This window comes from Dromiciops gliroides, chromosome 3 (genome assembly GCF_019393635.1).
Source record: "Dromiciops gliroides isolate mDroGli1 chromosome 3, mDroGli1.pri, whole genome shotgun sequence".
NCBI classification, from domain to species: Eukaryota; Metazoa; Chordata; class Mammalia; order Microbiotheria; family Microbiotheriidae; genus Dromiciops; species Dromiciops gliroides.
This window is the reverse complement of record NC_057863.1, coordinates 35207717-35226455: the sequence shown is the minus strand read 5'-3', so window position 1 is coordinate 35226455 and position 18739 is coordinate 35207717. Positions and strand designations below refer to the sequence as shown.

At 35.2% G+C, this 18739-nt stretch overlaps 1 protein-coding gene across 8 annotated transcripts in view; it reads right to left on the bottom strand.

Moving 5' to 3' along the window:
- Window positions 1–18739, bottom strand: part of NLGN1 (neuroligin 1) — a 1111477-nt gene that overhangs the window by 568966 nt on the left and 523772 nt on the right. For 5 of the 8 annotated variants that reach the window (XM_043993178.1, XM_043993177.1, XM_043993179.1 and 2 more), the window contains 2 exons: window positions 17729–17788; window positions 6025–6177 (listed from right to left, as the gene is read on the bottom strand). In XM_043993178.1, the coding sequence (XP_043849113.1) occupies window positions 6025–6177; window positions 17729–17788 (213 nt within the window). The remainder of the gene's footprint in view (window positions 1–6024; window positions 6178–17728; window positions 17789–18739) is intronic. The other 3 variants (XM_043993181.1, XM_043993184.1, XM_043993185.1) reach the window with 1 other exon arrangement.

The window sequence follows — 18739 nt, the reverse complement described above, 5'->3', positions numbered from 1 at the left end:
AGGGTGCTTAGCGAATCTTTTGCTTTTTATTTTTTATTTTTGGTTTTGCTTTGGTTTTTTTTTTTACTTTTGTTTCTTTTGCTTTTCTTTAAAACTAAATTTTGTAAACTAAGTGATTATTCAAAGACATTTTAAGTATATGCTGTGGGTGAGGCTATCGGGCCTCAGAAGCTACCAGAATTCTTCTTTTTTTTTATTTACTCTTTCTTTTTGAGAGAACCATGAGTTCTAATGAGTCTTGTTTTATTTATTTATTTTTCTCCTTTCTCTTGTATGTTGTTCTGTTTAACTAAAAAGTACCAGAAATTGCCTGATACCTCACTGAAAACATTGAATATTGAATCTTGCTAATTGAAGTCTTATTTCTTTTTGATGAATTAATCACCACTTTAAGTATCTGCTACTGTTATACCAGAGAATTCATGTATAAGATGATGTGGTCTACTTGCTAAAAGAAGATTATGTAATAATGTCTAAAAGAAGATTATGTAACAATGTCTAATATAATCAGCTATTTACATTCGTTTATTATTTATATGTCATTATACTCTGGGTATGGTTTGGAATTATTGTATATATCACTAATATATTCTCAGTTATGCAGCATAGCACACATTTTTACCATCATATTGTCTTTGGTGAAATTAATGAGATTTCAGAAATATGGAAACTTATCATTTCAGAGACTAACTTGCTGTGAACTCTGACGCAGGCCCTGGAGAGAATATATGTGCAACAAAAGGAGAGACAGGTATACGTAAGTCCATGGTTTGCTTATGATGGTGACTATGTAGAGCACAATTACTAGGCACAGTCCAGTATTCATCCTCTCTCCCTCCTAATTTAACCTAATTTAACTGAACTTATTTATCTTTTTATCTCACTCAGTTGAATTCACCTGTGGCCTAGCACAATCACTGGCTGTCTCAGAACCATGAGATATGGTATGATAACCTTTCCATAACATTTTCAGGTGTCATGAACACATACTAAATTTGGCTTTGATCCAGACACATGGTGGTAAAAAGTGTTACACATTGCATAACTACCTCAACCCTCTATTACAAGTCTAACCATATAAAGGAGGGAATGTAATGGAATTTATTAATTTGATCATTGACAATGCTATGCTAAGGTTTTAAAAATACAGCAATTCAAACAGTTAAAGAAGATAATCCAGCTTTCCAGACCAGAGTCCAGAATCCAGTTTTCCAGACCAGAATCCAGTTTCCTCCTGATGACATCTTACCACTTCAAGAAGACAAGAGAACTCAGAGACTTTATATGAACTGTTTTGCTTTATTAGCTTTTACTATCTCCTTTCTGTTATATACTATCTGTAACATGTACTCTCTGCAGAGGCTCTCCCTTTGCAAGACTAATGTCAAAGCGTCGGTTCATGAGGAAAAAAAAAAAATCGCCCCTCTGGACAAAACTTTCCTCTCTTCCTTTTCTGTATTGTTGTTCGCATATTATTAGTCAGCAAAAGTTATTATATTCTTTTTACTGTTCCATCAAGGAAACATTCCGTTTCTTGAGGAAGCAAAGGGGGGAAATGTGGTAAAATATGAAAGTTTTTAACAGTCGGTTAGGATAAGTGAAAGACGCCAGTTTTTCAAGGACCACCCTTTTGGGGAGGAGATGAACAGTCTGCCTGCTGCGCATGTCAGACTGCCTGCCGGGTACAGTCCGCCTGCTGCGCATGTCAGACTGCCTGCCAGGTACAGTGCGCCTGCTGCGCATGTCAGACTGCCTGCCGGGTTTTTTTTGACTTCCGGGGTGGAGAGAACGGGAGTAGCCTTTTTTGCCGGCTTGGCGGGACTCCGGGCGGCGCGGCACAGACGGTCTGACTCACTCCAAAGGTGGCCTAAATCGGTTTGGTGAGTTTTTATAAGGAATATAGACAGCCTAGATTTAAGACGATTTGTACTGTATTTCTGTTTTCCTATCCTTCTAATCAACAACACCTTATATACAATAAAGGCTCTATCTAGAAAACCAGAAGCTTCTTCCATTTACTAGTCTGGGAGATGAATTAAGGGAAGGGTTAAGTAGGGGAGATTTATGATCTAATATCCAATTTTAAATCTCACAAACAATACTCCCTGGTGAGAGAATTCCCTCTAGTGATTCAGGTCAGTACTTTACTGCTTGCAGTCTTAGAGATTTGACTCCAGCACTAACACATTAAGTAATTTGGTGAGAGATACACAGCCATTATAAGTTGAAAGCATTACTTGAACAGAGATTTCCCTGCTTATGAAACCAGCTCTTTATGTACTATAACAAAGTTTATTATTTGCTTATTTTTAACATTCAAGAACTGGGGAGACAAGCATGAAAAAGTGGAAAGGTCAAAGTGAAGTCTTTTGGAGCATGAGCCAAGACCATTATCTTGAAGATGTCAAAGTGACTGGAAAGCAAATGATGACAAATAATTCCTGCCTGATTAAAAATAACAATATCTTTATGTAAGGTAATAGGGATAATTTAGAAAACAAAAATAATCCTTCTCACCACCCCTCTTTCATTGGCGATTCGGGAGTAAGAATAGTTAAGGAAAAGTAATCAAAATCATGTCACTAAGGGAATATGGCAACAGGGCAAATTCATATATACAGTAGTTTGTTGACTGAGGCCAAGAGTGATGACAATGAACTTTCAATTAGTAACCATAATCATTCCCAAAAAGGGGTATGAGAGGAGAATCTGAAATCATTACCCTGGAGAAAGTTTCAGAAGAGGCCATGGAAATCAACAAAAGACTTTTATCCTCTTTACGGTAATACCTTGAGCTATAATTATTTGTATCATTGAAGACCAGAAAAACATTTCAACATGAAGTCCTTGAGGGGCACCTTGGTTAACTCAAAAATTATTCTAATCTAAACTTTATCATTCAGGAAAAAATCACTTTCAGTAAAGGAAAGAGGCCTGTTTTATTTATTTTTTTCTTTTGATGGAGCAGCTAAACATATACTATATTGGTGTTGAAGTCACTTTGATTTTATTTGTTCTAAATATCTCATATTTTTATAAATCTGCAAATTATGTGAGATAGCTACCACTTTGAACTACGATGCCTTCATAATTTGGGATTCTATACCACAATCACAGATGCATTTGCATCTTTCTAACCTCTTCCATACTTGCCTTTGTAATAGCAAATAAACCGTAAATTGAGTTCTCTCCTGCACCAATATTATCCATTTAACCTTATCCATCCCAAGAACCTTATGACACTCGTACATATCCTTGATCTGATCTATGCCCATATATCCTAGGGAAATTATTCTGTTTTCTCATTGGGGTCCTATATATTCTTTCCCAATATTCATGGACTTAAACAAACAGACTTTCTTGAGTTTGTTTTTATCTAAGCATGATACACCCTCCCTGCTCAATTGCTTGTGATAAATTTAGGAATTCTTAAAAATGTAATATAATGATTGGGAAGCAGAAAATTATATATTATAACTTAACCAACTGAAAATCTAAGAATGGATTTTAGCTTTAATGTTATTTCTCTGAAAATAACTGAGAAAATGTTGTTTAACTTGTCTTGAGAAAAAGGTTGGTACAAAAGTTTTATAAAGGATTTCCAAACTTTTATATCACAATGTAATCTTTACCTGTGTATAGGTACACAGTTACATGCTCATGTAAAACCCATACATAGAGACATTTGTTTCTAATGCTATTACAGGCTAGATAAATAAGTATATTTATGATCAAAATTATGACAGCTCTTTTTTTTTTCAAAGGGAAAAGCCTTGGGGAAGTAGATGAGTAGAATCTCAGTCCTGAACACTAAGTTCCTAAAGAATATATCCTAAGAAACATTTCATCAAAACAGTTTCAAATTAGCATCTTCTGTCATGCTGCCAGGGAGCTATGGGTATTTTAAGTAAAGTTGACATGGTAAAGTCAAAGACACAATATTATACTGAACCTAGAGAAAATAGAAATGGGATAAAATGAGTAAAAATAAAAAATCATGGCATTTAAACATATCATTTGGCATCTTATATATAAAGTAACTGTTCCATTATGGATTTGCTCTTTATACTATAAAACAGCTACAACAATTCAAAATAGTATCTTTTTAAGGTATTAAAAATGCATGCCCAGGTCTGTTTCAGATTCTCATTAGAAATGAGCATACCAAGAGTAAAAAGAAAGGTGAAAACTACATCTTAAGGCTAACAAATACAGTAAATTAGAAATGCTTACCCCAGAAAGATATAACTGGACAGAAGGAAATAAGAAAGGAAATAGTCCAAAAGCACACTACAAAAAAGTACTCTACAAAACAGAATTTCCATGTCTTAGAAAACACTAGGACAACTGGATATTTCTTTTTCAAATGACCAGCCTGTTTCCACTAACAGCAGGGTATCTACATGACTTGAGACATACAAATAAGCTCAAGAACTACACTACAACCATAATATATACAAAAGAAGAAACAACACCATCACTTAAAAATTAATATACCAAATATAATGAATATCCTCACTCATAAGCCAACTACTGGAAATCAAAGTAGACTCAAAGTACAAACGTTTACATTACTTTAAAAAACATATTGCCTTCATATAAAAGAAAACTTTTTTATTATTATTTGCTTGTTTATTGGAGGAAGGAGGAACAGTTCAGATGGGGGAGTGTGTCTAAAGGAGCTCTAAGTGAACTGATATTTTTTAGAATAGTAAGGTAGAAAATATACTATGTGATAGTACTAATGTGTAACTAATTCTCTTTTAAAATATTTCAGATACATAGCACACTTGAGATTCAAAGTAATCCAATATAAGGTACAGATGATATCACAATTGAACAATGTATATAGTTAATATTGTATCCTCCTTCCTCAAAACGGTAGGTGTGAACTATATTTCCTCCTTTTCATTTATTACAAAAGAATAATCACTAGATCATGATTAAAAAGAGAGGTAGTTAGTAATGTAATAGCAAATAATATGAAGGGAACTCAAAATAAACTTTCTGCCAAATGCATTAGCATAGAAGAGTGGGATATTTTGATATACACAATTAAGTGTTTCTGTAACAAAAATTTCTATTCCCTTTCATTCTCCCAAAATTAATATTATGCAACTTTTAAAACAAGATATTATTTTAAGCATTGTGAAGTATGAATAACCAGTTAGAAAGATTCACATGAAAAAGTCAAATTTCTGAGATAAGCTCTATTTATGGGCAGACCATCAACATGAAGCCATTTCAAAACACCATTTAGTTTATTATGTAAAACTCTCAGAATATTACCAATTAGTCCATATAAGTAGATAACATAAGTTTATCTTTCAAAGAAATTTGACAAACTCTCTTTCTGACCACAATCATCCACAAGTATATCAAAGCATTTTATGCAGATAAAAAAATCCTCAAAATCAGTGCCTATCCCTTTTGACATCCTAGTATTTGACATGTATGGGACATGCTATCAATAAATGAATTAAATTGTATTTTTTCACAATGAAGCCAATGTTATGTGTCCTCAACTCAAGTTTAAACTAAAAGGAAAATTCAACATCAAATTTCACATTTGATACTGAGAAAACGAACCTGGAAACAAGCATCAAACACCACTTTCGACCCCACACACAATGCCTAGCATCCAAATTCCTTCAGACAATTCAATCTCACACAATTCAATTCCCCAGCAACCTTCTGATTATTCTATCCATTTATAAGAAAACAAAAATCTCAGGGACTCCATAATTATTCTTTACTGTACTCTGCCATGTTGACTTCACACCACAGGAACAACATTCCCAAACAATCTGATTAATTCACTTCCCTTCCATCTTTATTTCTGAAACAACAATTCCATTTGGCCTTTGGCAAATCATCAGACATTTCTACAGCAACAGGACAAAACACTTTTTTCCCTACCCAAGTAGAAACACAATCTTCATGTTCAACAAACACACCCATAATTATAAAAATGGTATTATCATCACACATTTCTTGGATAAATGGGATAAAAATGCTTCTTACCAAGTACCCCCAGCCGATAGTTGACTGTGATGACTATCACATTCCCATAACTTGCCAGGACACTGCCGTCATACAAATTCCCTGTGCCTTCCATGTAGGAGCCACCGTGAATGTACACCATCACAGGTTTGGGGCCCCCACTGTCCCGAATATCTGAAAAAAATAATTTACAGATGTTCTTATCCCCCAGATGGACAGTAAAGCACATAACACATTTTCTACAGTTAAAGGGCTGATTTTAGTATGTTCATAGGTTGCTGCTTATGTTTGTGTTTCTCAAACAAGACTTTTGTATGTGCTAATTACACAACAATGATGCTTTTAACACAGTAGAAAATAAAACTTCATGGCTTTGTAAAAATACGTAATCTTATATTTAGAGTTAGTCACATTAAACTAGGGATTGTTATTTTGTGGTGACACAAACATTACTGAGTGTATTGAAATGTGTGTACATATGTAAATGAACACATGAGCTTATACTTTTACATGTGCATATAGACATATATTTGTATATCAATAGAGTGTGACAGAGTTATCACAGTTATGAAAGGAAGGGAATTTCAATTCCTGTAAATTAAAAAAAAGCCTCTCCCCATTTTCTTGAGTGTCATGAAATTCTTTTAATGATGCCAATGGGATTATATCAAACTGTCTTTGTGTCTTTGTGTCTTTGTCCCAAAATTTGCTGGTGGACACAGGTAATTATAAAAGTCCCTGGTAAGTTGCAACAGGTTAATTTCACTCCTTACAATAACTACTATGTGTCAGATGAGTGAATTATATTTAAGTGCTCCAGCCAGCAAAGTCACAAGCTCCCAGGACTTGAGTATGTGTGATCATTTAATGATGAGTGATTTAAATTATACTTTTAGTGAACTTGGTTGTCGGGCTGCCCCCTCACTACTCCATCAGGGAGAAAACTAACTCAATTATATTTTGTTCCTGTCAGATGTGAATGATCTGAGACTTATTCTATTACATTCTTTGTATGGATGCCGAACCCAGGGCCAGGCAGGGCATGGTCTAAGAAAACATTACTGAAAATTGGGATGATAATAAAGTGTCCCATTCTTATATCTTATAAACAATTTGAAAAGGCCTCCAAATGTACTATCAAAAATGTATTGGGAAATTATTTCCATGGAAAATGGGAAGAGATGAAGTTAATGAAACAATGCCTAGATTTCAATAGGGATCATAGCTCTAGACTGGAAAGAAATTATCATAGGTCATCTTATCTAATCTTCTTCAGGTGAGAAAACCAAGGTTGTAAGAGACAGATTGGTGTAGTTTGCCAAAGTTCATAGAATCAGAGTTTGGATAGACCTGATAGATCATTTAATTCAACTTCCTTTTTTTAAATTGAGGAAACTTGGGCCTTCAGTGGCTTTCCCCAAATCACAAAGATAATATAGGATAGATAAGGAATTTGAACTCAAGTCCTCTGACACTAGTTTGAACACCATTTTTTTTTTAGTGAAGCAATTGGGGTTAAGTGACTTGCCCAGGGTCACACAGCTAGTAAGTTTTAAGTGTCTGAGGCCAGATTTGAACTCAGGTAGGTACTCCTGACTCCAGGGCCGGTGCTCTATCCACTGCACCACCTAGCTGCCCCTGAACACCATTTTTTAAGGGACACTGGTATAACCAGAAGAAATGATAACTAGACAACTATGAAATTGAACACTGTTACATTATTGTTGTTTTTGCTGCTGACTGGGAATCATATGTAGAAACAATGACTATGTGTTATGTGCACATAATATACAACATGAGAAGCCACATGATATGTCTACACATCTGTGCAGAATACATATGGTGTGGTCTCCCAACCACTTCAACCTACACATTCAATGACTATTTACATCCAGTTTTGCCTTGCTATCATTCTCATATGGCTGGCACCAAGGAAGCATTCATAAATTATTAAACTGAAATCATTAACTGACTGTTCACAGCAGAAATTCTACTCTGCTAATTGTGTGCTTGGAGGTAGCACAGAGGGAGACTGTTCCAGAATTCTTCTTTAATTAAAATTACATAGAATTACAAAGCACCAACTGTGAACAATAATGAAATTTTGGTTGCACCACTCTGTTCATGTGAAAAAACAACATATATAAACACACATGTTTATATGTGCATGCACATGTGTGCATGTGTATGGTATTTATGCACAGATAAGTACATGTATGGGTATTTGTATATTGTATGTGTGTATACATATATTTGAACACCTTGAGAGGACGTGTCCTGTCTTATATGAGGTGAAGAAAATCAAGTAAATGTTCAGAAGGAAAGGAATACTGGAAGAATGAAGAAAGGTTTTCTCTGTCAATAGTTTAAGGGACATTTTAATTCTCTTGGACCATTTGTCTGTAGATAATCAATAATCAAAAAAGACCTCCTTGAGGGCCAGGTTGTTTTCATTGTTATCTTTATGTCTTTATGGCTGTGTGGTTAAAGAGCTGGTTTTGAAGTCAGTTAGATCCCAGTTCAAGTCGCATGTCTAACATTTTGCCTGCTGTGACACTAGATAGATCATATGATGTCTGAGAGCCCTGTAGGCAGGTCTTTAAGACTATATATATATATATATATATATATATTTTTAGTGAGGCAATTGAGTTAAATGACTTGCCCAGGGTCACACAGCTACAGCTACTAAATATAAGGTATCTGAGGTCGGAATTGAACTCAGGTCCTCCTGAATCCAGGGCCAATGCTCTATCCACTGTGCCACCTAGCTGCCCCTAAGACGATAATTTGCAGAAAATCTGCCAACTTGTATTAATAGAGGGAGTTTCCTCACCTGGATCACCCTACATATGCCAATAAAGTCATAAATCTGATTCCATTTCAAGAATCTCCATGTAATTGAGTCCTAACGGATTACAAAGAACAGGAAAAAAAAACTAGCTCTGAGACCTGATATTTGAAATTGCCTCAATAGAAATGATAGAATAAAATTATGAAAATGAACTTTTTTAAGTAGCAACTGTAATGGGAATTCAATCCTATTGTTTCTTTCCATAGATGTAACACCTTTGCAACAAGTCAAATAAAAGCCTAGATTTGATACTGTCTTACTCAGGAGGAACATGTAATGTTTTCTTTCAATTAATAGCCTCAAGTCCTCCATGTTAATAGAATGTTTATATTTTAAAATCACTGGGCAGCTGGGTGGCACAGTGGATAGAGCACCAGCCCTGGACTCAGGAGGGCCTGGGTTCAGATCCAGCCTCAGACACTTGACACAAGCTGTGTGACCCTGGGCAAGTCACTTAACTCCAACTGCCTCACCAAAAAAAATCACATTTATATAATTATCCAGCAATCTGTATATGTTTATTTCCCTGGAATTTCTTGCCTTGTGACTATGGATTGGGAAAATGTGGCATTTAATGATATTTTCCATCAATTCTATTATGCTGGAAACTTTTTAGAAAAGACTTTAGGAACTTCACCTTCAACTCAAACTTCCTCTTTGGTACCGTCATTTTAATGACTTGTATAGCAGCACTGAAAACTCAGCTAGATAATTTTGTCTTTGCCAATGGGAAGGCTGTGCACAAGTCTCATGAGAGATAACTAGGAAGTTCTTGGTTTCACTCTAACATATGATGTGAATGAGTTAACATGTTATAAAACCAGTGCTGTCAAGGCCACCTTAGGGTAAAAACCTGGTGTCCATCTCTCAGTCCTGAGAAGCAAGGACTTGTTTCCATTTAATGTGCAGATTGAGCAAGGAATTTTGCATTGCCTCATTTAAAAAAAAATAAAACATTCACCATGTTTGAGGATGGCAGCAAATAGTTTTATGCATTAGCTTTTCTTTACCTAGGGTACATGTTACAAAAGAGTGGAAGGATGGAATTTCACCTGGTGCACAGGACACCAAAAGGTGTATAAATTACTGGAAAAGAAAGAAATACTCTTGCAATAAGGACACAATCCTCTCATATGGAGAAGACAGCATAATAGGGGAAGAAATATCTTTTTTTGTCTACATTCTTTCCCTTGGAGACAAAACTCTGACCATGCTCCCATTGTTATATTTTTGAACATCAGTGCGAAGTAGCCAAAACTGCATTAACTTCAGAGACACCAGGCTAAGGTTAACTTCCCAATTCTAAGACTACCTTGGGTAAGCAACTTGAACACTCTGGGTCTCAGCTTTCTTATATGTAATATGATAACATTGGAATGATTTATTTCTGTGGTTGATTCTACCACCACAGAGCAAGTTGCATTATTTCTAAATATGTTCTTCACATTTTTAAGGCTTAAAAGCCCTCTATAAGAAAATGTTATATCCATCTTGATATAATGGAAAAATTAAGATTTTTTTTTTAGGACCTGGCACTCAGAGTTAGAAACTAGAAAAAATTTCATGACTGAACTATTAGAAAGATATGTAATACTGACTTCAATAAAATCAACATTGAATCAATGTGCTATTTTAATGTTTCGGAAGAAAAGGAGAAGAGTTTGATAAATATTCAATTTCCACCAGTGGTCCAGAATGTCTTACTGTGTTGAGTTCTATGTTTGTGTTGCATGAATGCTCACTTTGGAAAAAAATTTCCCAGCGTTTTTTAAGCTTTTTTTTTTCTAGAAACTCTACCATACAGGGGAAATTCATATTGTATAATTTCATCTCCAGATGAACTTTCACCTGCCACTTATGTCGCTATTAGAATATGGCCTTCATGAGTTACTGTTGCCAAAACAATTACCTAATAGCTAAACTCCTGATAATGACCCTTTTTAGTTAGCTGCTCCTTAGCCAACAGACACTTAAAACATCTCCAGCATTGAACTAGAAGTTTTCCATGTGGATAGGATCTGCCAGAACTTGAGGTCTCTTAGCTTAGTGTTTTAGAAAATCAAGGATTCTCCATTATAAAGCACTATATTGGGGGGGGGTGGGGAGCAGCTAGGTGGCACAGTAGATTTAGGTGGACCTAAGTTCAAATCCTGCCTGAGACACTTGACAGTTACTAGCTGTGTGACCCTGTGCAAGTCACAACCCTCATTGTTCTTGCAAAAAAAACAAAAACAAAAACAAACAAAGAAACAAAAACAAAACAAAACAAAACAAAATCACTGGATTAGGGCTTGAACTGAGGTTTAACTAATTATAAATGTATTTTGCTTGATTAATGAGAATAATGGGTTAAAAATTCTGGTTCTCCATATATTCTGGTAAAAATATATGTCATAGAGGTTTAATCTCTTGCTATTTTTTTTGGTGAAGCAATTGGGGTTAAGTGACTTGCTCAGGGTCACACAGCTAGTAAGTGTTAAGTGTCTGAGGCCCAAATTTGAACTCAGGTCCTCCTGACTCCAGGGCTGGTGCTCTGTCCACTGCACCACCTAGCTGCCCCGGTTTAATCTCTTTCTGAAGTATTTGAGTACAATAAATGTGAACAAACACTAAATATAACTAAATATAACTTTTTATTCTTTGATGATACAAGATTTGTCCCTTTATCCTCTTGTTATCACTTATTTTGCATATTTATTTATTATATATCTTGTCTCCCTCAAAAGAATGTGAGGTTGTTTTTTTTTTTTAAAGTAGGAGTGATTCCATTTTTTTCTACAAATCCAGAGTTTACTGAAGGATCTCATATACAGGAGGGGCTTGCTGAATCTTTGGTTTACTTGACCTCTTGATCACTTGATTATTACAATGTACCATCATTTCAAAACATTGCAAAATGATCTGATTTTTGTGAGGCTCATGGTAGGATTTTTAATCTCTACTATGGATGGTGGACTTATAAACACTTTTTAATAAGTCTTTTACTGTAGTTAATTTCTTCAACCATACGATAAACAAATGAAATGTATTAGATAAACCTTTATAATGGGTAGATTTAGAATGCCCATGAAAGTCAACATAGAGCAAAGAATATAGAGGTAGCCTCAGAGTCAGAAAGCTCTGGGTTCAAATTTTACATCTGAAAAGTACTGTCTATTTTATGCTAGGTAAGTCACTTAACACCTTTGGCTCCTAGGTAACCCTAAGACTATAAATTGCAGAAAAAGTGTTAGTTTGTAGTGATAAAATAGATTCCCTCCTTGGCAGTTCTTACACCAATGAAATCATAGGTCTGTTCTTGCCAAAACGCAAGGTCATTGGTAAGAGTCTGTAATTAAAGAGGTAAAAGCCCCACTGTCCTCTGTCTAGCTCAAATCGCATAGAAAATGCTCGCTTCACCTGTAGATAGCACAATGTGGGAAGAGCATTGCTAAGCTAGAGAGGCCAATCAGAATAATGTCATACCCTAGAAAGATCAACTGAAGGAACAGGTGATGTTTTTATTTATTTATTTGTTTGTTTGTTTATTTATTTATTTGGTGAGGCAATTGGGGTTAAGTGACTTGCCCAGGGTCACACAGCTAGTAAGTGTTAAGTGTCTGAGGCCAAATTTGAACTCAGGTCCTCCTGACTCCAGGGCCGGTGCTCTGTCCACTGCACCATCTAGCTGCCCCAGAACAAGTGATGTTTAGCCTAGGGGAAAACGTATTTCAAGGAGAACATAAAAACTGTCCTCAAGTATCTGAAGGCCTACCCTGTGGAAGGGGGAAAATTAGACTTGTTCTTCTTGGCCCCAGAAGGTAGAATTAGGAGTGAGGGGTAGGAAGTGTAAGGGACTAGGCCTATGTCTATTTCTAGAAAGAAATTCTATTAGTGCTATTCACTTGTGGAATGGATGGCATCATGAAGTAATGGTTTCTCTTCTTTCCAGTACAAGCCCAATGGGGACTTGTTAGATATGATTTCTAGAGGATTCCTGAACAGGACCAGTTTGGACTAGATGGGCACTAAGATGGCTTCCAATTTGTTCTTTCTGTAGCTAATGAAATGTGTTTTCCTTGCAAGAGAAACTATTATCTTTGTAGGATGTAGTTACAAGATGTAAGAACCTGAAATTATGGTTTTATCCACACTAGAAAACGCTTCAGATTGGTCTTGTTTTCCCCTACTTGAAGGCTATTATTAGACTCTAAAATGCACTTGTCCCCTTGGATATTTTAAAGCAAAAATGAAAAAAAAAATGATTCACTCATGATTGGTCTGGAGGTGGAGGTGGAAGTGGGTGAGCTCTGTCTGATTACTGCCACTTGTTTGAAGCAATACTCAGAATGACACAAATAACAGTTGGAAGGGAAGCAAAATACTTGATAATGAACTTCCAGTCCATTGAGGAGAGCACCTGATAGCTGCTAATTTCAAAAGCAGACTGTGGCCCAAGTTTTTATAGAGAGAAGTAGAGAGCTGGCCCTTGATATGGGTAAGAGGAGTTGGTTGGAGAAGGTGATTGGGTAAGGGGTGGAATATAAGTGGAAATTAGGTATACAGTCATCTAAGTAAATTTTCAGTACTCCCCACATCAAGACAGTTCAACAGAGGAGTTGCTTGAAAAGAAATGTGGAAATCTGATGGAGGGGATAAATTGTTAGAAAGTGAATCATGAAGCCCTGGGATTTGAGTTCTATGGCTAACAGTATGTATGCAAGTGTGAGAGAGAATTTGGACTCTCTAAACTTCAATTTCATTTGTAAAATGGTGGACAACAATCCTCATTGAACTTCTTTCCCAGGGTTAATATGAGGATCAAATGAGAGACTGTATGCAACAAATATGTGTATATATGTCTATGTGTATGTATATGTCTATGTGTATGTATATGTCTATGTATATGTATATGTCTATGTGTATGTATATGTATATGTGTATGTGTATGTGTATGTGTATGTGTATGTGTTTGTGTATGTGTTTGTGTATGTGTTTGTGTGTGTGTATGTGTGTGTTTATCCTTGCTGCCTCTTTGGCTGCAGGATGTTGACTAAATTTTGACTTGAATTAAATGTGAAAATTTAGCTTTCATTCTAAAAAAAAGTTTTATTTTTAAAAAGATAAGATATATATACATATATACATACACATATATACATATATATATATATATACACACATATATGTGTGTGTGTGTGTGTGTATACTGGGGGAGGCCTGGGCAATGAGCATCAAGTGACTTGTGCAGAGTCACACAGCTAGTAAGTATCAAGTGTCTGAGGCTGGATTTGAACTCAGGTCCTCCTGAATCCAGGGCTGGTACTTTATCCACTGTGCCACCTAGCTGCCCCCAAGAAAAGGAATATTATGAAAAGTACTTGAGTTTAAAACAGTGGTTTTTTTAATTGGTCAGTTTGTAAGTTGATAGATTTAGAGCTGAAAGCAACCTTAGAGATTCATCTGGTCCAAACCTTGTCTTGCAGGTGAGAAAACTGAAGGAGGCCCATAAAGGCCCATAAAGTTGAAGTGACTTGTCTAAAATGATACAGGTAGTAAGTGACATTGAGAGGAGTGGAGTCCATACTGGGTTGTCTGATGAAAAATCTAGCATTTTCCCCCCACTGAACTATGCTGTCTTTCATGTTTCATTGTGGCTTTCTATTATTAGAAAAAAAAATAGGCTTCATTGGAATGAACAGTTTTGACATTCAACTTTTAAAAGTGTTTTTAAAATAGTTATTGGATCAGTAGTTGCTATAATTTCTTCATAATCTATCTTTGATAAATTATCATCTGCCAGTTTAAATGAGTACAGAGAGTTTATTATTATTTCAAAATATAAAAATTACACCAAAATAAGCCTATGAAATTCAGTAAATCCTTCCCTAATGGATGGTCAGTGGTCTATTAAAGATTTATAAATAAATATATGCAATATAAATATATTTTATAAAATAGGAAAGTTGTTATTGTTGTTGTTATTAGTAGTAGTACTAGAATTTAAATAGTGTTTTAAAATTACTATCTCATTTGATCCTCTGCACAACCCTAGGAGGAAGGCACTATGATTATTCCTCTTTTATAAATGAGGAAAAAGAGGCAGACAGGGGTTCTGTGCTTCACCAAGGACCACAATAATGGTGTCTGAGGTTGGAATCCAATAGGTCTCTCTGATTCCAAGTCCCTTGCTCTCTGTACTATGCTGACTAGAGAGATGGAAAACACGTTGTGTTTATTCGGGGGGAACATTTAGAATATTTCGTTTTGAAACCAGATCTCTTGAACACTGACAGTGACTAGCAACTATAAAAACGTTTATATTCTGAAGAATATGGTGGGACATGTTGCTCTTAGAAGAGACTAGATTTGGAATCAGGGTTCACATCAGTAGGGCTCAAAACCCTACTCTGCCATATAGACCTTTCCTGACTTTGGGCAACATTCTAGACCACTGACTCTCTTCCTTTCTGAACTCTATGATATTCTGGTGCTGTGCTGCAAAGGACAGATGCCCTCCCAAAAGTACTTGTTTCTACATATTTCTCTAAATATTCTGTCATATTTTATGCAGATTAAAAACAACAACAACGACAATATAATTTCTGTTAGCCTGATATAATGTGCTTATCATCCACTGAAGGACCAAGAAAATTTTGCAAATTGTATTGAGTGCTCTGTAAAAATATTTCTTACGGCACATTCAAATAATAAATATTAGACAGACTTTACATCTCTGCTTAAAAATTTCATGGGCCATTTGTTGTTTAATGTTTATTAATAAATTACCAAATTCCATGAAAATCACACTTTGAATATGCCATTTACCTTCAAAATTCTACTTCACATTTAATAGAAATGGCATTTAAAGTATCCAAAATCTGACCATTCCCCCAACAAATTGAGTTATCTAATTAAAATAGAACTTAAAAGTATATATTAGAACAATCCCAGGATCATAAATTCTGAGCTGGAAAGGACTTAAGAGGACTTCTGGCCCACACCAACCTTTGCTCCTTTTTGGATTTTTAGTTCAGCTTTCAAAACTAAGAGAAGGAAACTGATGTGGCAAGTCACAAAGATAAGTGACAGAGGTAGAATTTGAATCCAGTTCCTCTGGCTCCAGTAGTAGTACACTTTCTACTCTACAATTCATCCTTATTTGATCCAGTTTTTTTCTATTGATCTTCATTCCTACAAAACTGCTTAAAATAACTGGGTGTAATATGTGCACTGGTCTAATTGATAAATAGCTAATTTAGTTAAGGAAGGAAAATTTGGCAGAATGTATAGTGGTGCAATATTTGGAATATGGAACACTCAGCCTTAGATTTTGTGTCTGAGACATATTAGCTGTGCAGCCAAGGGTGGCCTACCCTCTCAATACCATAGGCAAATTCTAGGACTCTAGGCATAGGTGGTAGAATGGGGTTTTCACCCTGGGACTTCCCCATTGCTAAAATCATAATAAAGGAACTGTTTGTCCCAGGACAACAAATCTTTTAGGTGAGTTTAATTTCTTCAGGGCTTCAAATATCCCCCAGGTATAACTTGCATGTTTTAAATGCATCATAACCAGGAGAACATTGAATAGGAAGCCTTCATTTGATATACTATTCAGCCATTATGTTTTAGTCATGTCTGACTCTTCATGATCCCATTTGGGGTTTTGTTGGCAAAGAAACTGAGGAAAACAGTATTAAATAACTTCCACAGGGTAACATAACTACTAAATGTCTGAGGCTAGATTTGAACTAAGGAAGATGATTTTTGTGACTCCAGGCCTGGCACTCTATCCACTGTGCCATGTGCCCTATTGACTTGAACACCTCAATGAAAACATTTTTATTAAAATGCTTATTTCATACAAAAACAATAAAAGCCTGATTGCTGAGGTGGGTAACTTGGGACCAAGTTTATTCCCTAGCATGTAATGGTTTGCTCAAATGTTTATATATGGAATGTGGAATGATCAAAAAGTTTTCATCTCTAATAATTCCTTTACTTCAAGTCTCATCTAAGACCAAGCAAATTAACTTGCTTTAGTCTTCTTTAGTAACACCTTTCTATCAGAGACTGTGAACAATATTCATTGTAATATGTGTGATTTGGCCATGGAATCATAAGCTCATTACATTATTGGTGTAAAGTTGAAAGAGATTTCAGACGTGGACATCTAGTCCCAAACCCCTAATTTTTACAGATGAGGGATCAGAGAACTAAAGCTAATAGTTTTGTTAAGAACAAAACAATCACTAAAAGAGACATATATATTTTTTCTTAAATCCTGTGCACTTTAAATTTTGGAGGAAATGGGGTAGCAAATTAAAAAAATACATTTTTGCTTTCAGTTCATTAAAGCCTTGTTTAAGAAACACTTTATTGCAGCTATCAGTTATTTTTTTTTCCTTCACATCATATGGGTGTAAGATTTTAAAAAGTAAATTAATAACAGCTATAGAGCAATTCATTTCTGGATTTGGTAAAATACATATGTTAGCAAACATGCAAAAGGGGGCACAGAGAGACCTTTAAAAAAAGTAGGGGGTTAGTTCAAATTCTATGGACAAAATTCAGTCAAAAGGGAGGATGAAACATGTCAAAATTTATTTTCAAGAAAATAAACCCCAAAAAAAGCCCCTCCTCTTTAAACATTTTAATGGTTGGTACCAAAATGCAGAACTAAATAACAGTTGGGTTTTTTTTTGAAAAATTAAAAAAAATGTATGTTTATATATATATCACAACAGGCAAGAAGACAAAACACATCAAAAACGGGGATGAAAAAGAACTCTCCAAAAAGGACAAGAAGTCAAAAAAAGAGGAAGAGGGTGGAAAAATAGACTGGGGGCCTCGTCATGCAAATCAGATTTGGCGGCAAAAAAAAAATACCTTCATCTTCAGCTCCGTCATTATCCCCTAAATCATCTGTCTGTTTCTTTGTAAGGGGACCTAGGATTGAGAATGGAGAAAAATGGAGGAAAAAAGATAATTCAAGAATATACAAGATCAAATGGGAGGGGCAATATTATTTTTAAATACTAAAACTACCAAGGGCAATTCCAAAAAACCAAAACAAAGACAAAACCCCAATAACAGCAACCAAAAAACTCAGGGAATTAGCTTAGAATATGAATTTCTGTGTAAAGAAAAAACACCCATAATCCCATCAAATCTAAAGTATCAACAGTGTTCATTTAGTTTTTTATTTCCCTAATATATATATATATATATATATATATATATATATATATATATATATATATATATCGGGGAATGAAAGTCAAGTTACAAGCAAAAGAATATGCTAATAGAATACCCACCACATATTAAAATAGAAAACAGTTATTAACTGACATCTTATTTTACTCAGCAGTTTCATTGAATTTAAATTTGTGAAAATAATAAATAGGTCAATATAATTCTAAGGAAAAAAAATTGCAAAATTATAGTAGCACATCCTGAAATAATTAGATACCTCTCTCTTTTTTGAGAACACCATTAGCATTTGGAGTTCTAACAGTTTTTTTTTCTTCAAAATCCATTTTTTCCTTAGTCCTTTCAATTAAAAAAAAACAAAACAAAAACTTTCCCACATGTTTTCCTTTAAATGAAACTGTGGATTCAGGATTTTTGCAACCTCTGGCTACCCTTGACAGGTTTATTAGCAAAGGAAGGCTTATGCTTAAGCAAGGCAAAACTAGAGTCAATGGAAGTCAGGGTTTCTCTCTCAATGGGCCTGCTGAGGCAGGGCTAATGTCTACTAATCAATTTAGTGACATAATGGAATTAAGCCCTAATACGATTTCATGGCCAGAATAGTTAGTTATAACAGGATCATGTTTTAGGAGAAGAATTCCATTAATAACAGTGGGAATGTTTTCCTACATGTTTTATTACATT